At 47.4% G+C, this 27,978-nt stretch overlaps 2 protein-coding genes across 3 annotated transcripts in view; one reads left to right on the forward strand and one right to left on the reverse strand.

The window, feature by feature from the left end:
- The window catches only part of MSLN (mesothelin), a 30,232-nt gene extending 10,178 nt beyond the window's left edge, over positions 1-20,054 (forward strand). The window contains exons 11-29 of one of the 2 annotated variants that reach the window (XM_088174196.1): positions 1,564-1,682; positions 2,906-3,068; positions 4,157-4,372; positions 4,967-5,137; positions 5,554-5,700; positions 5,817-5,866; positions 6,366-6,486; positions 6,854-6,939; positions 7,523-7,652; positions 8,784-8,974; positions 10,425-10,515; positions 12,319-12,430; positions 13,442-13,632; positions 14,613-14,759; positions 15,488-15,621; positions 16,708-16,835; positions 17,363-17,457; positions 17,719-17,908; positions 19,044-20,054. In XM_088174196.1, the coding sequence (XP_088030322.1) occupies positions 1,564-1,682; positions 2,906-3,068; positions 4,157-4,372; positions 4,967-5,137; positions 5,554-5,700; positions 5,817-5,866; positions 6,366-6,486; positions 6,854-6,939; positions 7,523-7,652; positions 8,784-8,974; positions 10,425-10,515; positions 12,319-12,430; positions 13,442-13,632; positions 14,613-14,759; positions 15,488-15,621; positions 16,708-16,835; positions 17,363-17,457; positions 17,719-17,908; positions 19,044-19,138 (2,577 nt within the window). In that variant the 3' untranslated portion in view covers positions 19,139-20,054. The remainder of the gene's footprint in view (positions 1-1,563; positions 1,683-2,905; positions 3,069-4,156; positions 4,373-4,966; positions 5,138-5,553; positions 5,701-5,816; positions 5,867-6,365; positions 6,487-6,853; positions 6,940-7,522; positions 7,653-8,783; positions 8,975-10,424; positions 10,516-12,318; positions 12,431-13,441; positions 13,633-14,612; positions 14,760-15,487; positions 15,622-16,707; positions 16,836-17,362; positions 17,458-17,718; positions 17,909-19,043) is intronic. The other variant, XM_088174197.1, reaches the window with a different exon arrangement.
- Positions 20,055-20,455: 401 nt separating this feature from the next.
- LOC106859248 (mesothelin-like protein) lies at positions 20,456-27,788 on the reverse strand. The gene is made up of 14 exons (XM_088174372.1): positions 27,740-27,788; positions 27,504-27,535; positions 27,122-27,168; positions 26,583-26,732; positions 26,411-26,501; positions 25,851-25,983; positions 25,190-25,362; positions 23,871-24,026; positions 23,483-23,616; positions 23,042-23,175; positions 22,842-22,942; positions 22,455-22,626; positions 20,991-22,028; positions 20,456-20,529 (listed from the first exon to the last, which is right to left on the reverse strand). Exons 1-14 carry the CDS (start codon positions 27,786-27,788, stop codon positions 20,456-20,458), a joined length of 2,484 nt encoding a protein of 827 aa, XP_088030498.1.
- Positions 27,789-27,978: the final 190 nt, after the last annotated feature.

Here is a 27,978-nt window from a genome sequence, read left to right on the forward strand (position 1 = left end):
CATCCCATTATTCCCATTGTCCCCATCCCATTATTCCCATTGTCCCCATCCCATTATTCCCATTGTCCCCATCCCATTATTTCCCATTGTTCCCATTGGCCCCATCCCATTATTCCCATTGTCCCCCTCCCATTATTCCCATTATCCCGTTGTCCCCATCCCATTGTCCCGTTGTCCCATTGTCCCCATCCCATTGTCCCATCCTAACCTGGCCTTGGAATTCCTGCAATTCCAGCCTGCAGGAATATTTCTCCTGTTAATTTGAGGTGGAGGTTTTTAGAGGGCTTTGAAAATCCTCTTTTCTCGCCCACATGAGGTTCCAGCAGTTGGGGGTCGTGGCTGAGCCCAGAGCTGCTGGCTTTGGGCCAGCCCCGTGTCCTGAACCCCAATTTTATTCCTGTTACAATCCATTAAATGCTTTTAATTACAGAGCACCTTAATACACGGCCACCAATCCACATCACACACAATTCCTGTGACATTTACATCCAACCCACCCAAACTGCTGCAATTCCCACATGATGTCAGTGCCCAGCCAGTCCCCAGAGTTCATAATTCCATATTAAACTTTGAAACTCCTTCTGCACTGGCCGTTTCTGACATCTTTTCTCTACTTGCAACATTGGCTTTCTGTGAAAATCCTTTTATTTAGTAAAAACATCTTTTATTTGAAGGATTTATCCTTTGCTCTCAGCCATAAAATCCCTTCCAGCTCACTTTGCTCTTTCCCTTCTGATTACCCAGTAAAACCAGCTCAGCCATTCTTTCCTTCTATACCAAAACTTGCTTTCATTCCTATAAAACCTTCTGGATATCTGCAAATTAAATTCTCGTCCTTCCCAACAAACAGTCACTACAATTATTTTCCCTGCCCATGTGCTAAAAGGGACAGAGGTTTCACAAAGGGAATTCTGCAGGGAGCAAACTGGAGTCGGTGAGAGGAGCAACCCCAAACCTGATCCATTTTTTGAGCAGTGTTTACTTGAAAACAAACAAATAAAAGGCAGGAAAATTAATCCACAAAGACCAGAGTTTTATGTCCAAAAAGGAGACAGAGGAGTAATTTTTGCTTTATTTGAATAAAGGGAGAGGCCATGGGACATTCCTCTGGGGTCTCTCAGATTTTTGGAGGACTCCCCTCCCTTTTTATCCCAATTTCCCTCTCTCTTTCCCCATTGCTGAGGTACTGGAGAAGTCCAAACTTCCCAAACCCCTGATACCTGAGATTCCCCTCCTTTTAAATTTTTAATTCTTACAGAATTCATAGTTTTTCCCCCATTGCTTCTTTCATCTTTCAATATCCAATTCCATTTCTCAGCAAACCTACACTTTGTTTGTAAAGGCAAATATCTTTTATTCCATTCATCCATCACTGGAATCCATCCCATTGTTCTGTTTTTTTTTTTTTTTTTTTAATTTCTCAGTTTTATCCACCAACAGCTCCACAGCTCGTTTGGAAAGACAAATTCGACATTGCTCTTAAAAAAATCAACTCCAGCACAACCGTCAGCACTGAAAGATCACTCTGAAGAATTTTTCCTTTTTCTTTTTCTTCACTTTCAGCTCAGGAAATTTGCCAGGGATGCAGAGAACGTGGAGCTGGTTGGGAATCTCACCCTGCTCAGGGACACTGCCCAGTTCTTCAGCCAGCAGCTGCTGAGCCCTGCCCTGCCCCTGCCCAGGTAGGGGTGGCCCTGCTGGCATCGGTGCTGGGGACACCAAAGGCTTGGCTGGGGGTGGCAGTGACACCTCGGAAAGGGCTCCTTTATCCTGGAGGGGTCAATTTTCAAAGAATCCCATTATAAGATATATTAGTATATTCTATATAATAGTACAATAAATATGGGATATATAACAGCACAATAAATGATATATAACAGTACAAGATATATATATTATAGTAAAATACATATTCTATATAATAGTGCCATAAATATATATTCTATATAATAGTAGCAGAAATATGTGATATATAGTAGTACAAGATATATAAGAGTAAAATAAATATATATATTCTATGTAATAGTAGCATAAACATATATTCTATATAATAGTACCATAAATATAATAAGATATAATAAGATATAAAATATATTTTCAACTAATCCCACTATAATAATATAATAATAGAATAATACACAATGGTAAAAGATAGAAGATGCACAAAATTTCAAATAATTCCACTCTAAGAACACAACGATACAACAAATGTACATTATAATCAAATAAATACATAATAATACAACGCTAAGAGATGAGGTATATAATTTCAAATACTCCCTCAATAATCCCACTGCCCTTGAGGAGCTCCAGATCCCAAGTTCTTTATCCTGGGTGATGATTTCCCTGCAGCACTTCCAGCCTTTTTCCACCTCTCTGAGCCGGAGCTTTGGCATCAGCAGAGCTGAAATGCTGGGGGAATATTCCTGGAAAAGCTGGAAAATTCTGCTGGAGCCGCTGTGCTGTGGCCGTGTGTCAGGGATTAACCCTTTGGGCAGCGGTGATAAAACACCCGGTGTCTCTCAAGATAGGAAAGAGACAATTTATTCTATTATTTATTTATAATTTATTATGAACATTACACTCCTTAAATACACCCAGGACGCTCACTCAAGACAAAGCACTAGATTATTGGTCCAGAGACAGTGACACCTCTTTCCCAGGCTTTGTCACCTATCCAGCAGGTGTTTATCTTTATTTTCGGTTCTTCTCTCGTGTTTCCATTAGAGAAAAGCGGCGAACTCGGGGAAAAAAAAAAAAAATCCCTGGGAAAGCCGGACTGGAAAAATCCTCACAAGAGTTTTTTTCTGGACCTGACAGCCACACTCCGTGACCGCAGCCCCTGTGGTTTTTTTTTTTTTTTTTTTTTTTTTTTTTTTTTTTTTTTTTTTTTTTGTCCCTGCAGCCTCCCAGGCAAATTGATTTGTTACCTGAGCCCCGGGGCGGTGACAAACCTGAGCACGGAGCAGATTTTGGAAGTGGCGCAGAGGCTGGGGAGGAGCTGCCCCTGGAGCAGGGACAGGGCTGCAGGCAGAGCTCGCTCCTCCCTGCCATGGCAGGGGCTGCAGGTGAGCACCTGGGGAGTCCCAAAATCTGATTTTAGCCAGGCCGGTACGCGGGAAATCCTCTAGAGCTCGTGAGAAAAGAGAGCTATAAAGTGAATTTATTGTATATATAATGCAGTATATTCTATTCTATACTGTTATGTACTAGTCTATATTTTGTATTCTATATTTTGTATTCTATACTATTATGTAATATTCTATATTTTGTTTTCCATACTATTATGTACTGTTCTATACTTTGAATTATATTCTATATTATTATGTGCTATTATATTATATACTAGTCTATATTTTATAGTACATTCTATACTATTCTATACGGTTCTATATTTTATATATTTTATACTATTCTTTACTATTATATTATATACTGTTCTATATTTTAGAGTATATTCTATACTATTCTATATTTTATAGTATATTCTATACTAATCTGTATTTTATAGTATATTCTATACTAATCTGTATTTTATAGTATATTCTATACTATTTTATTCTATACTGTTCTATATTTTAGAGTATGTTCCATACTCTATAGTATATTCTATACTATTCTATACTATTTTATTACATACTAGTCTATATTTTATAGTATATTTATATTTTATATTATAGTCTATACTATTCTATTCAGGCTGCGGGATCGGGGGATTTGGGGCTCAGTGGGATCGGGGGATTTGGGGCTCAGCGGGATCGGGGGATTTGGGGCTCAGCGGGATCCGGGGATTTGGGGCTCAGCGGGATCGGGGGATTTGGGGGAGCGGGATCCAAGGATTTGGGGCAGAGGGATCCGGGAATTTGGGGCAGCGGGATGGGGGGATTTGGGGCAGCGGGATGGGGGGATTTGGGGCAGCGGGATCCGGGGATTTGGGGCAGCGGGATCCGGGAATTTGGGGCAGCGGGATCCGGGGATTTGGGGCAGCGGGATCCTGGGATTTGGGGCAGCGGGATCCGGGGATTTGGGGCAGCGGGATCCTGGAATTTGGGGCAGCGGGATCGGGGGATTTGGGGCAGCGGGATCCTGGGATTTGGGGCAGCGGGATCCAGCATTGCTGCTCTGACTCTGCTGTGTCTCCCCGGGTTGTTTGCAGGTCGCCTCGTCCCTGGTGAGGAATTTGGAGGATTTGTCCCCAGCAGTGCTGGCAGCTTTGGGCCAGGCTGCCCTGGGGATCCCGGTGTCCAGAATCCAGAGCAGCATCCCCGGGGAGAGCCTGGAATCGGCTCTGCCCGCCCTGGCCAGGGTGCGGGGCTGGAGCCCTGAGCAGTCCAGAGCCATTGGCAACAAACTGCTGAGCTCTGGCTACCAGGTACAGAGCTCCACAAATCCTGGGAATGGGGGAAATGGGAACTGGGAATCGAGGAAAATGGGAATGGGGAAAACTGGGCTGGGAACATGGGGAAACTGGGAATGGAGGAAAATGGGAATGGGAAAATTGGGCTGGGAACTGGGGTGAAAATTGGGCTGGGAATGGGGGAACATGGAGAAACTGGGAATGGGAATTGGGAAAGTGGACAGGGAACTGGGAGAGGATGGGCTGGGAATGGGGGAAAGTGGGAAACTGGGAAGGGAGAATGGGGGGATGCAGGAAATGACTGGGAACTGGAAATGGGGAAAACTGGGCTGGGAACTGGGGGAAAACTGAGTGGGGAACTGAGAGATAATGGGCTGGGAATGGGGGGAAACTGGGCTGGGAACTGGGAGAGAATGGACTGGGAATTCCTCTGGGAAGAGTATCAAGCATTGGAAGTGCCCAGGGAGATTTGGGGGTGCCCATCCCTGGAGGTGTCCAGCGAATTCCTGGATGTGGCACTCAGAGCTCTGAGCTGGGGATTTGGCAGAGCTGGGACTCGAGGAGCTCTTTCCCAACCTGATTTTTTTTTTTTCTGGGATTCCCTCACAGATCCTGGATGGACAGAGCCTGGCAGAGCTGGGCACTTTGGTGGGTGGCCTCAACAGCAGCACACTCTGGAGTTTGTCCCCAGAAATTGTCCTGGAGGCCATCCAGCTGCCAGGCTTTGCCCAGCACGTGGACACTCTGCCCCCTGCTCTGAAAACCATCCTGGTGGAAAAGGTGACCTTGTGTGATGTCCTGCAGGGCTGCATTCCCTGGGGGATTTGTCCCAGCCAGGCAGGGGTGACAGCAGGACGAGCCACTGTCACTGCCTCTGTGCCCGTGTCCTTGGCCTGCTCAGCCTCTTGGGGACAAGGGCACGAGGGAGTTTTTGTTTTCTGGGGTGGTCCCAGAAATTGCTTCCCAGTTGGTGTTCCCAGGGAAAGAATAGAAACGGAGCAGAATTAATTCAAGGTCGGATTTGATCCTTTTCCAACCTAAACAATTCTCTGGCTCTGATATTGCCACAGGTTTGGGCTAAAACTGGCTCAGGTTGCCACAGGTTTGGGCTAAAACTGGCTCAGGTTGCCACAGGTTTGGACTAAAACTGGTTCAGGTTGCCATGGTTTGTTCTGTTGGGTTTTTTTTTTTCCAAGGTTTCCTCCAGTGTTGGCCACCCCTCTGAGCTGGTTAAACTCATTCCCAATGCTCTGGCCAGCTCCATCCCCAAATCCCTGCTTGTTTTTGGGGAAGAGAAGCCGAATGTGCAGGATCTCAACGATAAACCCTGGACCAGAGACCAGGTAAGGGGGGGTGGGCTCCTCCTTCCCTTCCCTGCCCTCTGTGGGGCCGTGAATTCCCCAAATCCCCTTGGAATCTGAGCAGTTTTCCCTGGAAAACCTCTGCCTTTCCTTCCCAGGCTGCAATGTTTTTTGCTGACGTGGTGAAGGCAGAGCCTGACTTCAACAGGTAAAGATTTTCCTCCTCCATTTCCATTTTTCTTGTTTGTTTTCCTGGCGATTCCCAGAGTTTTCCTGACTTTTCCCGTTGTGCACGTGTGGAATCCACGGGAGCAGCTGGGAAATGCAAAGTGAGCCCCAGCACAGGCACGGAACACTGAGATTTACCAGGGCTCAGCTGGAAAATCCACCCAGAATCCACATTTTCTGTCCTAAAACCTTGCTGCTGCCTCAGGCTGCACCTGCAGCCTTGCTCCACGTTGCCTCTGGAATGCATTTCCAAGCAGGGAATTCATTTCCAACCCTTCCCGAAGGCAATTCCAGGGATTAATTTATAGGGGCTGATGCATCTTTTGATGTATTTAAATTCGAAATCATGGTTTTCGTAATTTTTTTCATCTGGGAAAAAAATAATGAGGTCGGCTCTGAGTGCATCTTCCTGAAGGTTTTTCCTTTCTGTTTTTTTTTGTTTTTTTTGTTTTTTTTTTTTTCCTGCTGGGAATTGCCAGGCTCTCCCAGTCTGTCCTGCAGGGTTTTACCTGTGCAGCTGCCAGCGCTGTGGGAGCTGAAAGGTTTCAGGAGTTGGCCAAGGTGATGAGGAAGAAGAAGGTCAGGCTGGGCCAGGACCAGGTAATTCCCACATTCCCAAAGGGTTTGGGATTGTCCTGAAGGTGCCAGAGGGGATTTGTTGAGCCAGAAGAAACCTTTGGAGGTCGGGGAATGGAGGTTAGGATGGATTTTAGGATAAGGTTTTTCCTCCAGAGGGTGGCCTCAGGCACAGGGGGAGGTTTTGGGGTGTCCTGTGAAAAAATATCCCGGGTGTCCCTCCCACAGCTCAGAAATTCCCTGAAGAGAAGAAAAATCCAGACCCTCTGATTTCCGTAATTTTTCCCCTCTTATTTATTTATTTTTTTCCTAAAAATCTTTACATTCTTCTCTCTTTTCCTTGTGTTTGGTGGTGCTTTCTCTCCTTGATGTCTCTCTGGTGTCCTTCCAGCTGAGCTGTTTGCTGAGGATGGTGACACTGCACGGCATTCCCAAGGATTGGGACAATTATCCCAAAGAACTTTTGCTGTTTTTAAGGTACCCGTGCTGTGCTTTTTCGTGGCGTTGCCTTGATAATTCGATGGGAAAAATAAGGATTGGTTTATAAGCAGGTTGACTAATTTGATTTCTATTTCGGGGTTGTTTCTGGGGAATAAAAAAAAAAAAATGGGATTGCAAAAAGCTGAAGGAGGGCAGATTTATATGAGATATTGGAATAAATCTTTCTTTGTGAGGGTGGGGATTCCCAGAGGCTGCCCCATCCCAGGCAGTGCCCAAGGCCAAATTTTGGCACTCCCAGACCCTCTGAATGTGCTTTTCCCAAATTAAACCCGGAATAAAGTCAATTCCCTTGTTCCACTACCTCCCCACTGCGATTCTTGAACAATTTTAAGCTGTGTCTCACCTCCTGAAGGTGAGAATTAATATTTTAAACAACCATTTAAGGAATTTTTAATTAATTCGATGGCATAGAAAAAAACTGGGGAAGAACAACTACGGAGCTCAGTGGGTTTTTTTTTTTTTATTTGGAAAATTTTGATTTTTAAAGATGTTTTATCACACGTGGGGGTGTGCTGAACTCGCCCTCATTCCCTAAAATCCCTGGATTTTGTTTTTCCAGCCCCTCAGACTATGCAGCCACAGGGAGCTGCAGGCAATTCTTCACCAATGTTGGGGAGGCAAACGAGGATGTCCTGCCCAGAGAGGACCCTCGGAGGCAGCAGCTGCTCCTGGAGGCTCTGGAATGTCTGGTACGAGGAGAGGGACTGGGAATTCTGCAGGGGTTTTTTTTGGGGTTCTGCAGGGTTTTTTTGGGAATTCTGCAGGGTTTTTTGGGGGGAATTCTGCAAGGTTTTGGGGAATTCTGCAGGGTTTTTTTAGGAGATGCTGCAGGATTTCTCCAATTCCTGCAGGATTCCCCAGTGACTGCAGCATCCCCCAAAAATCCGGGTTTTTTTTGGGGGAGATGCTGCAGGATTTTTGGGGGATGCTACAGTCACTGGGGAATCCTGCAGGGTTTTTTTGGGGAATCCCGCAGTGTTTTTTGGGGAATGCTGCAGTCACTGGGGAATCCTGCAGGGTTTTTTTGGGATCCTGCAGGAATTGGAGGAATCCTGCAGGGTTTTTTAGGGGAATCCTGCAGGGTTTTTTGGGGAATCCTGCAGGGTTTTTTAGGGGAATCCCTCGGGGTTTTTTGGGGACTCCTGCAGCTTTTTTTTGGGAGATGCTGCAAGATTTTTGGGGGATGCTACAGTCGTTGGGGAATCCTGCAGGGATTGGAGGAATCCTGCAGGGTTTTTTTGGGATGCTGCAGGAATTGGAGGAATCATGCAGGGTTTTTTTGGGATGCTGCAGGAATTGGAGGAATCATGCAGGGTTTTTTAGGGGAATCCTGCAGGGTTTTATTGGGGAATCCCGCAGCGTTTTTTGGGGACTCCTGCAGCGTTTTTTTGGGAGATGCTGCAGGATTTTTGAGGGATGCTACAATCGTTGGGGAATTCTGCAGGGATTGGAGGAATCCTGCAGGGTTTTTTTGGGATGCTGCAGGGTTTTTTGGGATCCTGCAGGAATTGGAGGAATCATGCAGGGTTTTTTTAGGAGAATGCTGCAGGGTTTTTTAGGGGAATCCTGCAGGGTTTTATTGGGGAATCCTGCAGGGTTTTATTGGGGAATCCTGCAGGGTTTTATTGGGGAATCCTGCAGGGTTTTATTGGGGAATCCTGCAGGGTTTTTAGGGGAAATCCTGCAGGGTTTTTTGGGGAATCCCGCAGCGTTTTTTTGGGAATCCTGCAGGGTTTTTTTTGGATGCTGCGGGTTTTTTTTGGGATGCTGCAGGGTTTTTTTGGGATCCATCCCAGCTAACACCTCTGGTTTTATTGCAGGAGGTTGGTGGCCCAGCAATAACGGAGCAGCAGGCTGGGCTGCTGGGCTGGCTGCTGTGTGAGCTCGGGGGGCAGCACATCAGCAATTCCGGGGGTCTCCTGCTGAAGCCCCTGAGCCTCTGTGCATCTTTGCTGCCCGAGCAAGAAGAGGCCATCAGGGACATCCTCAACAACGGCAGCACCACCTTTGGGTACGGATTTGTCCTGCTGGGCTCTTCCCTTCATCCAAACTCCCAATCCTAAAGGGTCTGAGGGAGCTGCAGCCGAGCAGCTCGATGGAAAAAAAAAAAAAAAAACAAAAAAAAAACCTAAAAATGTTATTGATTTTGGACCTTTGCATTGGGTATTTTATGTTGTTAATTGGAATTATTGCAGCTGAAAAGATCCCTGGGTGAAATTGTGCTGAAAAAAATCGGGCGCTCGCTTCCGGGTCTCTTGCTCGTTAGAAAAACTTTTTCTTTGCTTTTTTCTTCATTAATTAAATTTCTCTGCCTGCCCTGGTGATCTCAGGTGAGTTCAAGCTTTTTGTCAGGCACGAACTTGCAGGAAATTTTCTGCCTCTCTCTGTCCAGCGAGAGACGTTTGAGAAATCCCCAATTCTATCACAGAGGGGAAAAGCAAAATATTTTCCTTCCTGTATCAATTTCCCCCAGACCTTGGCACAGAATTTGACCACAGTGAGCACCAGAAATTCTTTGGGTTCCAGGGAACAAGCTCAGTAATGAAATAAATTAGAAATAAAGAAAATAGATTTGTTGAAGGGTTATTTGCCCTGATTTATGGCCCTGCCAACTTTTCTTGCTCTGCTGCGAGGAAATTTTGTGCCACCAGGAAGCCATGGAGGCGTTTCAAGCTTGAAAATTTTTGTTTTTTTTAACCTCACACGTTACAAGGATATCCTCCTGGGGGGTTTCAAGGTGGTTTTTTTTAATTTTGTTCTTCCTTCAGAGCTGATTCCTGCTCATTTCTGTTCCAGCTTTGTGTTAGAGATACAAATGAGATGGATGAGACACTTTTTTTTTGTGCAGAATACCTTAATTTTTATTAAATGCAGCTCATTTTATATGATATTAGAAGGTACTGTCGTTGAATTTAATAGGTAATTAATAGGTAATTTAATTGGTAATTAAATAATTAAAAAATAATAAATTATTGAGACTCAGTTGATTGGTTGTGTACATGTTATAGAATGTTATTATATAATAATATATATGTTTGTTAAACTTTTTTCTTTCTAGATAGTTTATATATTTTTTCTTAGTGCATATGTTTATTAAACTTTTTTTGTAGATATTTTAGGTAAATATATATGAATATTTATATTATTTATATTTATATGAATATATATTCTAGATGAATTTTATTTTTATAATTCTTATGGGAATTGTATAGGTTAGCTTAGAAAAATTACAAGAACAGTTTATGTAAATTCATTTTTATTTTTATAATTCTTATGGGAATTTTATAGGTTAGCTTAGACAATAAGCTTGAAATTAAGTTTTAAAAGCCTTTCTTTTCTAAGGTTTTACTTGTATTTGCTTTTTTTTTTTTTAAAATACCTTTTTAAATTTTTCTTGTTACTTTTCTTTTTTTTTTTTTTCATTTTTATTTTAATTTTTAATTTATTTTGTTTATCTGCAGGCCTCCCTCAGCGTGGTCAGCCTTCACCCTGAGCGAGCTCAGCGGGCTGATCCCTGTGCTGGATCACAAAATCCTACAGCAGATCCCAAAGGTGGGAATTTGGGAATTTTGGGGCTGGGAATTTTGGGAATAGGGGGATTTTGGGAATGGGGGGTGGGAATTTGGGAATAGGGGCGGGGATTTGGGAGAGGGGCTGGGAATTTTGGGGCCGGGGATTTTGGGAGAGGAGCTGGGATTTTGGAAATTTTGGGGCTGGGAATTTTGGGGCAGGGATTTTGGGAGTGAGGGCTGAGAATTTTGGGGCAGGGATTTTGGGAATAGGGGCTGGGAATTTTGGGGATGGGGCCGGGGATTTTGGGAGAGGAGCTGAGATTTTGGGAATTTTGGGGCTGGGAATTTTGGGGCAGGGATTTTAGGAATAGGGGCTGGGGATTTGGGGAATAGGGGCTGGGATTTTGGGAGTGAGGGCTGGGAATTTTGGGAATAGGGGCTGGGATTCTGGGAATTTTGGGGCAGGGATTTTAGGAATAGGGGCTGGGGATTTTGGGGATGGGGCAGGGATTTTAGGAATAGGGGCTGGAATTTTGGGGCAGGGAATTTGGGAATAGGGGCTGGGAATTTTGGGAGAGGAGCTGGGATTCTGGGAATTTTGGGGCAGGGATTTTAGGAATAGGGGCTGGGGATTTTGGGGATGGGGCAGGGATTTTAGGAATAGGGGCTGGAATTTTGGGGCAGGGAATTTGGGAATAGGGGCTGGGAATTTTGGGAGAGGAGCTGGGATTCTGGGAATTTTGGGGCTGGGAATTTTGGGGCAGGGATTTTAGGAATAGGGGCTGGGAATTTTGGGGCAGGGATTTTAGGAATAGGGGCTGGGAATTTTGGGAATAGGGGCTGGGATCTGCTGGGAATTGTGGATCCAGGCTGTTTCCAGCACTTCCTCCTTTGGAAAGCAGCCTGGAGCCACGGGGGTGGTTTGTGAGAAATGAGGGTTCATGGAGCTGGGAGAGGCTGGGCAGAGTTAAAGGAATAAAATGGGATTTATTTAAAAGGCCTTCAAGGTTTAAATGTCTTAAGTGCCTTAAATTTCTGCCTTAAATCTCTTCCTTAAATTTCTTAAACCTATTAAATTTCTTAAACATCTTAAATATATTAAATTTCTTCAATTTCTTCCTTAAACTTCTTAAACATCTTAAACTTCTTGAATGTCTTAAACGTCTTAAATTTCTTTCTTAAATTTCTTTCACGTCTTGAATGTCTTAAATTTTTTTCTTCAATTTCTTGAACCCCTTGAATGCATTAAAAGCATTAGAAACAGTAAAAGTATTATAACAGCCTGGTGGAGGCTCCACCCAAAATGGGTGTTGGGTCATGATTTTTCACACTTTTTTATCAGTTTGGGTCCATTTTTCATTTTGGGGTTCATTGCCCAATCCCATCTCCAGGTTCTGCAGTCCCAGATTCTCTCCTCAATTCGCTGCTTTTTGCACTTTTTGGGGCTGGAGCTGCAAAATTGGCTGGAAAAGAATTGTTTGGTGTGACTGGGCTGTGAGGAGAACCTGCTGACACTTGATGTGAAATTCAGAATCGCTAATGCAGAATGTGGAAAACATGGAAAGATAAAATTTAAGGCATCAGAGCTGAGAGGCTGGAATGCAAATCCAGGTCACTGCCAGCCCCTCTTTATCCCTGTGGGGACAGCAGGAATAACTCTCCAGTGCTTTGTGAGGAGCTCCAGGCACTGATGGGCTGGGGAGAAAAGGGAGAATCCAAACATTGAAGGAATTTCTTTTGGTCCAGCATCTCCAGGCTCAGAGCATGGTGCGTGCTGGAATTTTGGGAATCCGGGATTCCCAAATGATGATCCCTTTTTTTTTTTTTTTTTTTTTCCTTGCAGAATGCTTTAACCACCTGGCTGAGGAATTTTGCCTGGGATTCCCCCCTGTCCAGGGAGGAGCTGGCCACCATCCTCGGGGAGCTCCAGCCCCGCCGGCACAAGAGAGAGGAGAGTAAGGAATGACCCCCTGATCCACAGGGATTCCCTGCTGGGAGGGATGAGGATTTGACAGGAAGGTCTCACCCATGAGTGTGGTCAGCAGAAAGATCTTTGAGTGTAGAGTCTGAAGAAGGAATAGAAACAACAGCGAGTTTTGATGTAGAATAATGGAATTTGCTGAGTGTGCTGGTTTGAAAGCACTCCCAGGGAAGTTGGGAATTCCCATCCCTGGAAGTGTCCAAGGATCTCTCTACATCCTGAAAGGTGGCTGTGCTCACCTGGGGTCGGTGTCTTTCACCAAACAGCAAATAAAAGAATGAGAGGACACAGTCTTAAGCTTCCCAAGGGAAAAATAGGTTGGATATTAGGGGAAAAAAAATTATGGGAAGAGAGATAAAATATTGGAATTGTGTGCCTGGGAGGTGGTGGAGTCACCATCCCTGGATGTGTTTAAAAAAGTCTGGATGTGGCACTGGGTGCTGTGGGTGAGCTGAGGGGTTGGGTTGGACTGGATGATCTTGGAGGTCTCTTCAAAACCTGGGATTGTGTGAATTGTGGGATTGTGTGAATTGTGTGATTCCAACCTGGTGATTCTGTGATTGTGTGAATTGTGTGGGTGATTTGTGTGATTTGTGTGAATTCTGTGATTTGTGTGAAGTCTGTGAGTGATTTGTGTGATTCTGTGAATTCTGGGATTCCAACCTGGTGAATTCTGTGAATTCTGTGAATTCTATGATTCTGTGAATTCTGTGAGTTCTATGAATTCTGTGTTTCCAACCTGGTGATTGTGTGAATTCTGGGATTCTGTGAATTGTGTGAATTCTGTGATGATTGATTGATTGATTGATTGATTGAATTGTGTGAATTGTGTGAACTCCTGAACCTGGCACTCCGTGCTGGTGACAAAGTGGGGATCAGGCACGGATCAACCTCAGGCGTTTTTTCCCCAACCAAAATAATCCTGGGATTCCGAGTTGGGAGCGAGGGGGGATTTAATTTAACCCTGAGTTTGCCGTGGCTCCAGCAGCTTGCCCAGCTGATTTGAAGATAACAGAAGCAGTTCTGGACGATGACCTGATGCCCACCCGCTACATCCCCGCGGAGCTGCTGCGTGTCTGCCTCCAAAATGCCTCCCTGGAAAGTCACTTCTCCCAGATCTTCACCTACCCCTTCAGCAACCCACAGCTGGCTGTGCTGAAGGAATACCTGGATGAGGTAATTCCAGCCCCAAAATGTCCAATTTCCATCGATGGAATCACTCAGGACCTGGTGCTGGGGAATCTAGAATCTCCAAAAATGTCCAATTTTCATTGATGGAATCACTCAGGGCTTTGTCCTGGAGAATCCAGAATCTCACAAAATGTCCAGTTTTCATTGATGGAATCGCTCAGGGCCTTGTGCTAATAAATTTAGGATCTCCAAGGATGTCAAATTTCCAGTGATGGGATCACTCAAGTCCTTGTGCTGAGGAATTTAGGATCTCCAGGAATGTGAAATTTCCGCTGATGGAATCACTCAGAGCCTGGTGCTGGGGAATCCAGAATCTCCAAAAATGTCCAATTTTCATTGATGGAATCACTCAGGACTTTGTGCTGGGGAATTTAGTCCAAGGGTGTCAAAATTTCCGCTGATGGAATCACTCAGAGCCTTGTGCTGATAAATTTAGGATCTCCAAGGATGTCAAATTTCCACTGATGGAATCACTCAGGGCTTTGTGCTGGGGAATTTAAGATCTCCAGGAATATGAAATTTCCACTGATGGAATCACTCAGAGCCTGATGCTGGGGAATCTAGAATCTCCAAAAATATCCAATTTCTATCGATGGAATCACTCAGGGCTTTGTCCTGGGGAATCCAGAATCTCCAAAAAAGTCCAATTTCCACGGATGGAATCACCCAGGACCTGGTCCTGGTGAGTTTAGGATCTCCAAGGATGTGACCCCACTGTCTCTCAGCTCCTCTCCCAGGGTTTGACCACCTTTATTGGGAAAATATTTATTTCTTATCTCTTATTTCTGTTTCTAATCAGACTTTTCCTGACCTGTTTGCCCTCACTGGGCACCTCTGAGAGGAACGTGGCTCCATCCTCCCCCCCCAATCCCAATTAGAGACTCGAGGACTCAAAGAAATCCTCATTTCATGTTTCCCCCAGCCCCACTGGCCTGCTCTGACCCATAACCCCGGTGTCTCCACAGAGGTATCCCCATGGTTATCCCGAAAATCTGCTCTCCAACCTGGGAGATCTCCTTTCCTTCATCACCCCAGAGGAAATTTCCACCTGGAAAATGAGCTCAGCTGACACTTTGGCTGCCTTCCTGAAAAATAAACCTTCAGATGACCTGGTAGGGGCTTGGATTTGGGGGTTTTTTTCTGGTTTTAGGGGTTGGTTTGGGATTAACTGAGTGGGTTTGGAGATGGTTGAAGCGTCTTTGGTGTCATAATTTTGGGTGGTGCAATGAATATGTTGCTTTTAAGTGAAAGTTTATAAAAGAAAGGCTTTTTAAAATCTGGCCTTTCTGTTCTGACTAAGCCAGTCTATTAAATTGCCATTAAAAAAAAATAAGAAAAGTAAAAAAATAAAGAAAAACCCTATAAGAAAAATAAAAATCAGCAATAAAAAAATTAAAAAAAAAAAAAATTAGCACAACAATGTATTCTTGTAAAAACCTATTTGTGTAGAAACCTTGTTCACACCTATAAAAACAAGAAGTCTATCCCATAAAAATCCATAGAAAATATAAATATATACTTTAAAAGTTAATTAAACATATAAATATTTAATGTTTATTAAACATTACCCTTACCAACCAATGAACTAAATCTCACTGGATTGCTAACCAATTAAATTCAAACACAATACCTTCTAATACCATATAAAAATGAACAGTGTGCAATTAAAAAAAAATAAAAATCAACTATTCTACAGGAAAAAAAACCCCAAATATCTCATTCCTATCCATAACAACCCGAACAGCTTTGACAGGGCTCCATTTTATTTCTTGTAATTATAGGTGGGGTCAAACCACGCCTTCTGATTCAATTAAATTCATTTAATTCATTATTTTTCCAGGCCTCAGCAGCCATTAAACGCTACGTGGAGCTGGGCAATGCCCTGAATGCCACAGCCCTGGATGCCATTGGCACCAGCTACCTGTGCCTGCTGAATGCCACTGACCTGGAGAGCATCCAGCCCTCCAGCCTCAGGTGAGCCACACGCATTTAAATCACTTTTTAAATCTTTTTTTTTTTTTTTTTTTTTTTTTGCCAGGGCTGGGATTAAATGGGAATTTCTTGTTGGGACTCAGATGTTTGTTAATTTTTATCTTTGTCGCAGTGAGTTTTGCAGCACTTCAAGCTAACAAGATAAAAATGGAGCTGTGTCTCTTCTCTCTCTACAAGGACTTTTAAATGGTCCAATTAAGAACTAACGCCTAAATTATTTTTACTTTTAAAATTATTTTTACTTTTAACCCAAAAACCAACCACCCTTGGCCTGCAATGTGGAATTTTCTCTCCAATTACAAAATACCACCCAAACCCATGGAGAAGAAAGAAACCTCCACCCTAAAACCTCCATTTTGCTCTCTCTGTATTGTTGTATTCCAACCCCCTAAATTCTAATTGATATGACACACTTTTATTCAAACTACACACCTGTAATCTCAATTCTATCATTCAATTTTGGAAGCTTTCTCCATGGCTTCAAAACAGGGTTTTCTTTGGAGTCAGCACAGAAATTTCAAAACTCCCAATTTGACTTCTTCCAAAAGTCCTTTCCCATCCTTTTCCCTTTTTTCTGCTCTCGGGGAAAGGGAATTTAGGAAGCACCTCAGAACCTGCTCTGTCCTGGGCTTTCCATCCTTCCAGGCAGGGCTCAGATTTCCATCCAATCCAAATCCAACTCTCTTTATTTGCAAATCTGACTCTGTGCCTGCTTTCATCTGCACAAGAGTTAATTAAATTGAATTTCACAGAATTACAGAGTCATTAAGGTTGGTACCCAGCACCACGTCCTCAGGTGCAACATCCTCGTGGGTTTTTAGCATTTCCAGGTTGAATTCCTCTGAACGACTGGTAAATGAAATTCATTCGTTAATTACAACTTGGCAAACACACAGATTTTTATTGGGCATCATCAAATTCTCCTCTCAGCTTCTCTCCACAGAGCTGGGAGTTAAGGATCACCTGTGCTGTGCAGAGAATCCCAGAAAAACACTCAGAATATGGGAAAATGGAACAGGTTGGAGATAATAAATCCTCTTTTCACACTAAATCTTTATTTTTCTGCAGACTGGCATCTCTGGATCCTTCAAACTGTTCACAGGAGATGAAGGACATCTTGTACCAGAAAGCCAAAAAAGCTTTTTCTGACCAGCACCGTTTACCTGCTTACTATGAGTTGATTTTACCTTACCTGGGTATGTAAAAAAAAAACCAGAATGTTGTGGGGAAAGAGACCTCTTAGCCACAAAAAAAAAAAAAAAGGAGTATCACAATCCATGTAAGATTTGGGAATTTTCAAAGTCGAGTTGTTAAAATGTTGTCTTTCCAACATCAAATATTATTGAAGGATTCTGTGCCTGCTTTCAGTTGCCCAAATCTGTTCCCAGGCCATCACAGGGAAAAAATCAAACTCGGGATTTATCTCACAGCCCTTTTTCCATGTCACAAAATCGTTTTTTCTTGGTTTTTTCCTGTCAAGCCAAGAATTTTTCCAAATTTTTCTTTCTGCTGTCTGGCATCGCCCCAGATTTTTATCCACCAAATAAAAAAAAGGAGGAGCACCCACATATTTTGCACCTCACTGTGTTATCAGCCCCAGCCTAATGGATTTTGGAGAAATCCTCATTTTGTGCAGAGCCCCAGAGGTCTCAGCTCCTTTGGGCCCTCCCACCCTTTGATATTCTCCTTTTTTCTTTTTTTTTTTTTTTTTTTTTGCTGCCAGAGGGGGCTCCTGCTGCAGATCTCAAGGCTCTCAGCAAGGACGACGTGAACATGAACATGACCACGTTTGTGGCTTTGAGAAGAGACTCTCTGATGGTGAGCTGCACCTTGGAATTCTTTCATTCCTTGCATTTTGTTGAGTGCTTGGCTTTGGTTGTGTTGTCCACTGGTGGAAATCGGGAGCCATTCTGTCAAATCCAACCCCTGCTCTGGGATTTTTTTTTTTTCCTGTGCACAGAATCCCAGGAAAACGCTCAGAACATGGGAAAATGGACCGGGCTGAAGATGAGCAAAGCTTTTTTAATTGCTCTGTGATTTTTTTATTTTTTTTTTTAATTTTTTTTTTTTCACCCCCAGCTCTTGACACCCAGTGAGGTCCAGGGGCTGCTGGGGATCAACCTCCCAGAGCTGGCCCAGTGGCAGAACAGGGCTCCAGTCCGGGACTGGGTCGTGCAGCAGAAACAATCAGAGCTGGACCAGCTCCACATCGGGCTCACGGGGGGCACACAGGAGGGCTACATCAACCTCGTCACCCCCAAATTCCCAGGTACCTTTGGGGCCCTGGTGGTCGGGTTTTAATGGTTTATTTAGGGGTTGCAGCAGGGTTAAAGCTCTTGTAAGAGTGCAGGGTAAATTCTGGGTGCAGTGTGAGGAGCAATCCTGGAATCCCATTGGGAGCATCCCTGCTGAACATCCCAACTCAGAGAGCAATTCCTCCTCGGGGATTTGGGCTTGGAGGTAAAATCAGAGTGGTTTGGGTTGAAGGAAGCTTGAAGATCCTCCAGTTCCAACCCCCCAAACTCAGCCTGGTGTTTGCCTTGTGTCTTGGTTGGAAAGACAAGTGTCTGCTAAGAAAGGCAGGAGCCTCTCTGGAAATGGAGAATGTAAACCTCCTTGCTCCTAATTATTACAATTTTGAAATTAAGGGGCTCTCAGGCAAAGATGTGGGAATAGGGATAACAGTTCTTTGCTAGGAAAATTAAAAATAAAATTTTAAAAAGCACCAAAAAAACAGTAAAAAACAAAACACTGCCAGAGTGAGAATCCAACCTGACACCCCATCAGTCAGTCAGGGATTGGTGCAGTCCCATTCTATAGTGGCTGTTTTCCTTTGAGAGTCCAGTGATGATGTGGAAGGCTCTGATTTTCCTCTGGGATCAGTGGGAAAAGGCTGCTCTGATGTTCCAAATCTCAGATTTTATCTAGGTAGGAAAGGCTTGGCTCCTCTCCCTGGGTGGAGCATCTCCCAATGGGATGATGGAATTTTATCAGCCCTGCACTGGGACCCAATGGGATGATGGAATTTTATCAGTCATGCACTGGGACTCCATGGCCCATTAACAGCAGATATCTCCTGCAGGAAGGATGGGTTTGGAAAAGATAAAAATCACTGCCCCAGCTGTTTTTTAACAGCTGGCCCATTAACAGCAGATATCTCCCATGGAGATCAGGATCACTGCCCCACCTGGTGATAGAATCCAAACTTTTGGTCACATCCTGCTCTGAAAGCCAGGACACCATGGCTGGGCAGAAGAGAATCCCTACAAGGGGCACAGAGGGATTTTCCCTATGGTGGAAACATCAAAATTCTCAAGACTTTGGATTTCCAGTTTGTCTCTAACTGAGCTCCAGTGATGTCCAGTCACTGATTTCTTTGTTCCCATCTCCTTTTTGTCCTCCAGCACCGTCCTCTGCCCCTCTGGGCCCTGTGGCCATGGCATTGCACCTCCTGCCTGCCCTGCTCCTCAGTTTGCTCATGGTGTCCAGCTTGTCTTGATCCACAAGGAACTGAGGGGGACCAGGCTGTCACCTGCTCTGACACCTCACTCTGAGTGCCCAGAGCTCCAGGCAGCTGGGAGCAGCCCAGGACTCACTTTTAGGTATTTTTAGCTTTCAAATCATTTGGAAAAAAAAACCAAAACCCAGTTGTGTCTGAAGGGAAGATTCCAGACTCTTTGCCTTTGGGACAGCCCAAGGCCAGCTCAGCCCCAAATCACTGCTAAACCCCATCTCACTGCTGGGTTTGAGGGTGAGTTCTGCAGGTTAAAAATGACATTTCTCAAAGCCTGACCTTGTGACACTGCCAAGACCTCAGGCTGGGAGTGAAGTTTTCCAGCTGCTTGTAAATAAATCCTTGAAAGTGAGTAAAAATGCCAGAAGCAAACTGCTGAGTGTCTGCTCTTCCTTGAGGCTGCCCTCTCCTCCCTGTCTGCAGGAATCCCCCCCAAATTCAGTGCTCAGAATCCCAGGATCTCCCTGCTCCTGTTCCTTGGGCTTGGCTGTTCAATATTTAGGAGCTGAGATTGTTCTCACCTTCCTCATGTGGAGGGAAAGGAACTTTGTACAAAGTTTTCCATGTTTTTTTTTTTTCCATTCATTGGAAATATCTGTCAAAAAAAAAACCCTCAGTGAAACCTGGATCCAGCTCCTGCCTTTGCTTCAGGAGGAGAGTGTGGCAGGGAAAAAGGGATTTATATATTTTATATCTTATAAATCTGCATTGTCTGAGATTTACAGAGTGGGAGCAGGTCTGTCCTTCACTGCAGATTTTGGATTTATGCTGGAAAAGCTTCCCCACAAAGCACTAAACACCTCAAAGAACATTGGAAATGTTGGATTAGGAAAGAACCAGCTGCTGAATGTTTTATTGTATAGCACTGAACAGTAATCAAGATAAATTATCTCCAGCTAATCATCCCATGAGAGTGTGTGTGTGTGTGCTTTGAACAAACCTTGATCAAAAAGCAGCTCATGAAAAAAAGTTAAATGTGATTTTTGTGACTCAAATCCCTGAGTTTTCCCACTGTTTAACAGATCCCAGTGGGATGGGATGGACAGGAAATCCCTGGAAAAGCTGAGCCCGGTGTTCTTGCTTGTTCTACAGGGAGTAAATCACTAGTAAGGACCTGTGGGGCTTCTCTGGGCTGCAAAAATCTTTCCTCCATCACTGCCCAGCCTCCAAAAGAACCAAATCCTGTGTTGGCACCGACTGTGGAGGAATTCTCTTCCCTTTTCCTGGGTTTCTGCTTCCAGCAGGGATTTCCCAGTGCTGTGCCTGGGATGGAGATGGAGGGAGGGGAGGGCAGGGCTGGGCTCAGAGCAGCAGAAAATTCACGGTGGTGGCTGCCAGCAGGGGCACGAGGCAGGAGCAGAGCCCGGATCCTGATCCTGCAGGGACAACACAGGGGAATGGGATTTTCCAGAAAATATCTTAATTGATGTTTGTTATCATCCACCACGTAGAACTATGCTGACAAGCGAGGGGAAAGCAGCATCTTTCTCTGCTTTCCAAAACTGGATTTTGGATTTCCAATTTGTCTCTCAAAGTGTTGTGTTAGAACCTGAGCTCAAATGAGGTAAACCCAATTCCTGACGTTTAACTACATAAATAATAAGATTTCGGGGGGGGAAAAAAAATTACACTTAAAAGGTTTAACACTCTAAATTTGGAGAAAATATTTCTTGTAATGACACATTCCCAAGGCATTCCCCAATATTCCCAAGTTTTTCCCCCCATTCTCGAGGCTGTCCCCACATTCCCCAGGTTCTCCCCCCATTCCCAAAGCTCTCCCCAACATTCCCAAGGCTCTCCCGATATTCCCAAGTTTTTCCCCCCGTTCCCAGCTCACCGGGCTCGGGCTGCAGGTTGATGTAGCCATTGGATGTTGGCCGTGGTGATTCTGGAACATTCCCCGGGGTGGGTTTGGGGTTGGAGGAAGGGCTGGGGGGTCCTGGGGGGGAGCTGGGCTGGCACGGGGGGGGCACGGGCGAGGAGGAGCCCAGGGGTTTTTGGGTGGGGATGGTGGAGTTGGGAATGGGGGTGGGAGTGTGGGGGGATGTGGTGGCAGCTGGGGCAGAGGGGGAGTGGGGGACAGGGGTGGCGGTGGGGACAGAAGTGGGATTAGGGACAGGGGTGGCAGTGGGAGAAGAGCTGGGTTTGGGGACAGATGTGACAGTGGGGGCAGAGCTGGGCTTGGGGACAGTGGTGGCAGTGGGGGCAGAGGAGGGTCTGGGGACAGATGTGACAGTGCTGTGGGTGGCAGTGGGAGCACAGGAGGAGTGAGGGACAGTGGTGACAGTGGCAGTAGAGGAGGGGTTGGGGACAGGAGTAGCAGTGGGAGAAGAGCTGGGTTTGGGGACAGATGTGACAGTGAAAGCAGGGGAGGGGTTGGGGACAGAGGTGACAGTGCTGTGGGTGGCAGTGGCAGTAGAGGAGGGGTTGGGGACAGTGGTGGCAACGGGAGAAGAGCTGGGTTTGGGGACAGATGTGACAGTGGGGGCAGAGGAGGGGTTGGGGTCAGGGGTGACAGTGCTGTGTGTGGCACCAGCCAGGTCAGTGCCAGCACCAGCACCGGTGGTGGTGGCCCTGGAGGTGACAGCAGGGACTGGGGTGGCACTGGGGCTGCTGGTGGCCAGGAGGGTGCTGAGGGAGGGGACAGAGGGGGAGGTGGCTCTGTCTGTCTGCTGGGTGGGGCAGGGGGGTGCGGTGGTCACAGCAGGACGGGCAGAGGGGGTGGCACTGGGGACAGCGGGGACAGGGGTCATGGAGGTGACACTGGCTGAGGTGCTGGGGACAGTGGGGAAGGTGGTGGACACAGGATTGGTGGCCATGGAGGTGGTGGACACAGGGGTGACATTGGCTGAGGTGGCAGGGTGAGGAGAGGTGGGGACAGTGGCCATGGAGGTGACAGTGGCCGAGGTGGTGGGCACAGGGCTGGTGACACTGTCCGGGGTGGTGGCCCCAGGGCTGGTGACACTGGCTGGGGTGGTGGGCACAGGGCTGGTGACACTGGCCATGGAGGTGACACTGTCCGGGGTGGTGGCCCCAGGGCTGGTGACACTGGCTGGGGTGGTGGGCACAGGGCTGGTGACAGTGGCTGGGATGGTGACAGTGACCACTGTGGGCACAGGGCTGGTGACACGGGCCGGGGTAGTGGCAGTGACCACAGAGGTGACACTGTCTGAGGTGGTGGGTGCAGGGCTGGTGACAGTGGCTGTGGAGGTGACAGTGGCTGGGGTGGTGATACCAGCCAGGGTGGTGGCCCCGGGGCTGGTGACACTGGCCACGGAGGTGGTGGCCGCAGGGCTGCTGGCTGTCCCCGTGGGCTGTGGCCGTCCCCCCTGCAGGCCGATGCCCAGCTCACAGTCCAGCTCCCTCTGGAATTGTTTCTGCACCCAGCTCAGCACCGCGGGCTCCTGCTCCGCTTCCTTCAGCTTGGCGAGGTTTTCCCCCAGCAAATGTTTCACATCAGCCACGCTGAGTTTCTGCAGCACAAACACAAACACAGCCCAGCCCCTTCCTTCACCCTCACTGCCCCAAATTTTTTCCTAACGGGGCAGCAGAGCAACTGAAACTTCCTAAAGAAAATGGGTAAAGGTGAGAAAGTGGAGAATTGGGGATTTGCTTGGGCTCTGACCTCACAGCCCTCAGCCAGCCCTGCCCTTCCCTGGGCAGGGGAACAGCAGTCCCAGGGCTGTACCTGCAATTCCTCGGGGTTCAGGGCGAGGAACGTCTCCAGATCCATGTTTATGGCCACACCAGCATTAGCCAAGTCCTTCAGATCCTCTGCTGGAGCTCCACCTTCAAGAGAGCACAGGGGACACCCGGAGCTGTGCAAACCCTTCCAGATGCCAGAGCTGCGTGGGGCTGAGAGGGGGAGGCTGGAGGGGAAGCACCTACCCAGGTAGGGCTGGATCCAGCAGTAATGGGAGCTGGGGGAGCTGCCCAGGCTGCCCAAAGCCTCCTTGGCTTTCCCATAGAGCTGCTCCTTCTTGCTTTGGGAGCACGTGGAGATGTTCAACGGCCCGGCAGTCCTGGAAGGGGGGTACAGGTCAGCAGAACCCCAAAGTTCAGAGAAATTGTTCTGGAGGGATGGGTGAGATGTTCCTGCTCGTGGTTCTGGGGCTCAGGTGGGATTTGGGATCAGGACACGGGGATCCCACTGCGCTGATTGGGAATGGGGAGATCCACAACAGAGCTGGGGGTCTTCCATCCTCCCGGGGATCCCCCCACCCTCCATCTCCCCCCGGGGATCCCCTCACCCTCCATCTCCCCCCCAGCCACCTCCCCACAGCCCTGGGGGCTCTCAGGGCTGAGCAGCATCCCCAAAAATCCCCTCACCTGATGGCCGTAGGGGGGATCTGCTGGATCTGCTCCTCCTGCAGCTTGCACAGGGTTTTGCCTCCCATTTCCTGCAGCAGGGGCCCGGTCAGGGATCCCCCCAGGGCCAGGTACCTGCTGAGCAGCTGCTGCACCTGGGGGACACGTGGGGGACACGGGCAGGGAAGGGAGATGCTCTTGGTAAGGATGGCAGTGCTGCCAAACACCCTCCCCCCCAAAAAAAACCCAAACCCACAAATGCCTCCACCCTGAGCTGGGCTCAGGAACAAACCCCCCACCCCCAAAAAAAACCCCAAACCCCACGATGCCTCCACCCTGAGCTGGGCTCAGAAACAGCCCCAAATTCGGGTTCTTCATCACCCAACCCCTTCTGCTGCCATGGCTTTACCTGGGCATCGTGCCACTCTCCTCCCGAGGGCCTGAGCAGGGCTGCCAGCGTGTCACTGGATGTCACCGGCCACCGGCTGATCTCCTGCTCCGTGTACAGCCGGGACAGCAGCCCCAGGTGCCTCAGCTGCTCCTCGGGGATCCCCTCGGGGAAAAACTGAGGGGTGGGAAAGAGGGTGAGGGAAAGGAAAACAAGGGATCGGTGCAAAGGAACCACTCAGGTCTGTTGGAGACAGCAAAGCAGGAGTTTCTCCGAATTCTTCAGAGAGAAATCAGAGTGCAGGGAGTGAATTAAAACATTTGGATGGGTTGAAGTGTGTTAAGTCACTCGCACATAAATCAGAGGTGAAAGTTTAAGGTTTTTAAGTCACTCAGACATAAGTCAGAGGTGAAATTTAACTTTTAGCATGAGTAAGCAAGCAAGTAAGTAAATGAAATGAATAAGTAGATAGAATAAGTAAGTGAATAAATGAAATGAGTGAGTAAATGGAGTAAGTAAAATAGGTTTTAGTACTTTTAGTAGGTAAAAATTTTAGATACCAGTGTAGAAGTTCGAGTTCTAGTGCAAATTGAAAAACATAGTTTTAAATACTATGTATTTATGTACCTATGTATTTAAATACTATGTATTTATGAACAAATGTATTAAAATACTATGTATTTATGTACATATGTATTAAAATACTATGTATTTATGTACATATGTATGTTAATACAATGTATTAAATATTTCAATTTAAATACTACGTATTTATGTATGTAGCATTTCCATAGAAGCTCCGAGAACCTGGTTTCAAACATAATCAAGTTATAGTAAAAATATTGCTTATGTTTTTTCAATGAAAACAAGATAAACCATATGCACAGTTTATACAGAGCCTGGTGTGCTAAAAAACGAAAATGTTTTTAGTTTTTGTTAACTAATAAGTTAAAAAATAGTAGTCCGGATTCAAAAAAACTAAAATTCTAATAAGTTAAAAAATAGTAGTCCGAATTTGCATCTTAGCTTGTCCAGAAGTTTCTATATAAAAACATGTATTAAGGAAAACTGGTACTTTAATGTCATTGCTTTTACCACTCGTTTTTTATGCCATGTACTTTTACCATTGCTTTGCTTTACTTTTACCTTCAATATACTTCTACAATAAACACCTTGATAGCAACTATGAGCTACTTAGCTCATTAAAAAAAAAACCCAAAAACAACCCAACAAATTAGGAGCCTAAAAGCACCTAAACCACCTAAACCTCACGCAGGCACCTCCATCCCTGTTCCCAGAGCGTGTCCTGCCCATCCCAGCTCTGCCCAGGCACCCCTTACCTCATCCACCTTTTTTTTCAGGATTTGGGACATCTGGGAGGTGATTGGCAGATCCAGCACAGCCTGCAGGTTTTTTATGAGCACATCATTGCTCAGGCACGGGTCCAGCTGCTCAATGGTGAGGAACAGGATGTCTTCGATGTTGCTGGCGGTGATGGGCTCGGACAGGCAGCCTGAGGGCAAAGGATTGTGCCAGGCGGAGGGTGTGTGTCCCCTGTGTCCCCTGTGTCCCCTGTGTCCCCTTCCCACCCCGCCCTGCTCCTGCCACAGTGCTCAGAGCCCCGGTGAAGGACAGGGAATCACAAAAACGTGGCTCAAGGCACCCTGGAGGTGCCTCCTTTGCTGTCATTCCCTAAAATCATTCCTGAACAATCTGGTGACGCTCTGCAACCCACTCGTGCTTTGTTCCGTTCCGTGTCCCCTACAGGAGCATCCTCTGTCCCTGCAGTGTCCTGTCCTGGGGACTGTCCCCCTGTCCCAGCTCCTCCCGGAGTGCTGCCACCACATCCCAGGTAGGAACAAATCCCTCCTGTGCCTCAGGGACATTTCCCAGTTTATGGGAATCCCAGATTTCTGCCTGGTGCCAACCAGCCCCGGGGCATTTTCCCCTGGCAGAGCTCGGGAAGGGAAGGTTTGGGAAGGTTTGGGAAGGGAATCTCACGGTCCGTGCTGCGCTTCAGCCTGGGACGGGAGGCAGCGGCCGCCCCGAGGAGGAGCAGGGATTTGTCCCGCTGGGAATGGCTCTGGGTGATGGAGGCGGCTGCGATGCTGCTCCTGAAATCCTCCCGGACTGCCTGCGGGGCACAGGGGGCTGGCACCGGGGGACAGGGACAGAGGGTGCTGGGTCCAGAGGGGACACGGGGACAGAGGGTGCTGGGACTGGGGGAGAACAGCGATAGAGGGCGGTGGGACTGAGAGGGGACACAGGGACAGAGGGTGCTGGAACCGGGGAGGACACAGGAACAGAAATAGAAAGTGCTGGGGCTGGGAGGGGACACAGGAACAGGAATAGAAAGTGCTGGGACTGGGTAGGGACACAGGGTGCTGGGACCGGGGGGAACAGAGACAGAGGGTTCTGGGACTGGGAAAAGACACAGGAACAGGGATAGAAAGTGCTGGGACTGGGACGGGACACAGGGACAGGGCCAGAAGGTGCTGGCACAGGATCCTGGGTCCCCCAGCCTCGGAGCTGACCTGCCTGATGGTCACCTCCCCCCTTACCTGGGCCACCAAACTCAGCGTGGTCTGGTTCAACGCCAGCACGAGCGGCCCCAAATCTTGTAGGGTCTGTAAATCCCAGCTCGAAGGATCCCTGCAGCAGCAGCAGCAGAAGGAGCAGCTCAGCATCCCCGTGGATCCCCCCCACCCCTCCAGGAGCAGGAGAGCTCCTCACCCGTACTCTGTGTGCCCCGAGAGGAGCAGGGCATTGAGGGCATCCTGCTGTGCCCCTGTCAGCGCCGGGCAGAGCTTCAGCTTCTCCAGGATTTTGGGATCTGAGATCGCGATGGTGCTCGGCTCCAGGTCACACAGCAGCACCTCGAGCCTGAAAATGTCCCCTAAAATCAGCCCAGGTCACACAGCAGCACCCCAATCCTGTACAGGTGGGGTGTCATGCCCTAAAATCAGTGCCAGGGTGCTGCCATCCCCACGGCCGGCTGGGTGCCCCCCATACCCCGGGATTTGGGAGCATCCCCTGGGTTTCAGCCGGGCCGAGGCTCCCGCTGCAGCCGCGGGGAGGAAGGAGAATTCCCGGAGTGTTTGTGTTTCTGCAGAAGCCCAGCCCAGCACGGAACCGGCTGCACAGGGCTGTAAATTCTCCTCACCCTAAATTCTCCTCACCCCCATGACCCAGCACAGCAGCAGATGTGGGATAAATAGAAATTCACCCCCCGCTCCCGGGGCCCCCAGAACCCCACCGGGGCTGGAACTTACTGGGGATGCTCAGCCTTGGACAGGACGGCTCCAAAAATCAGGGCAGCCTGGGGAGAGGATGGAGGATGCTCAACCCCGGTGGGGAAAGGGAAAAATGGGATTTGAGATGCAGGGAATGGGAGCAGGAACTCCAAGGGAACAGCCTGGAGCTGCAGCAGCCCCTGGGTTCTTCGTGAGGACAAAAATCATCGCAGCCACTCGTGGGGACATTTGGGTGGGTCTGTCCCTGCCTGCCTGGAGCTGGGTTTGGAGGTGAGGGAGGGGACAAGGACAAGGCCACGCTCTGCTCAGGGGGACAGCGGGGAGCTGGTGGCTGAGCACTTTGGGGAATTTTGGGAAAGCCCTGGCACGGTGGGAGCCGGCAGAGCCGGCAGGGACTCACCACTGTGGCTTTCACCAGGTCTGTGGAGACACCTGCAAGGAAGCAGGAGCAGGTTAGGAAACACCCATGGACTATGAACAGCTTGTTCCAAGCCTTAGTCCCAGGTTTAAAAGCTGGGAAGAGCCTCCCCTTTGCTAATTTAATCTATAATAATAATAATAACATAATAATATTATATTATTATTTAATATAATATTTAGGAAATGCTGTGGATCACTATGAAGAGATCCGAGCACCCTCAGATCCCTCCAGGAGGGTGTGGAAGACAAAAAGGGATAAATCCATAAATCCATCCCTGGAAACCTGGGGAGATCTCCTGGGAAAAGCCCGAGGATGCTGAGGGGAGCAGGAGGAGGAGCCCTGGGAGAGGGATTGGGATGAGGAGCATCCCTGGTGCCAGGGGCTGCCTGGGGGTCCCGGGGCAGTTTTTGGCGACAGGGTGACACTCACGGAGGCAGAGGGTGGCAGCTGCCAG

This window comes from Sturnus vulgaris, chromosome 16, assembly GCF_052056855.1.
Source record: "Sturnus vulgaris isolate bStuVul1 chromosome 16, bStuVul1.hap1, whole genome shotgun sequence".
In the NCBI taxonomy this organism is placed as follows: domain Eukaryota; kingdom Metazoa; phylum Chordata; class Aves; order Passeriformes; family Sturnidae; genus Sturnus; species Sturnus vulgaris.

Bases quoted from the DNA above. Each gene is read 5' to 3' on its own strand.
- LOC106859248 (XM_088174372.1), bottom strand. From the start codon at position 27,788: ATGGATTTATCCCTTTTTGTCTTCCACACCCTCCTGGAGGGATCTGAG. The intron at 23,617-23,870 runs GTAAAGCCATGG...CGTGTCCCCCAG, and splicing joins GAGAGTGGCACGATGCCCAG to GTGCAGCAGCTGCTCAGCAG. The intron at 22,029-22,454 runs CCAGCAGCCCTG...TGGCCACTGTCC, and splicing joins GCCACAGCCCACGGGGACAG to CCACCTCTCCTCACCCTGCC.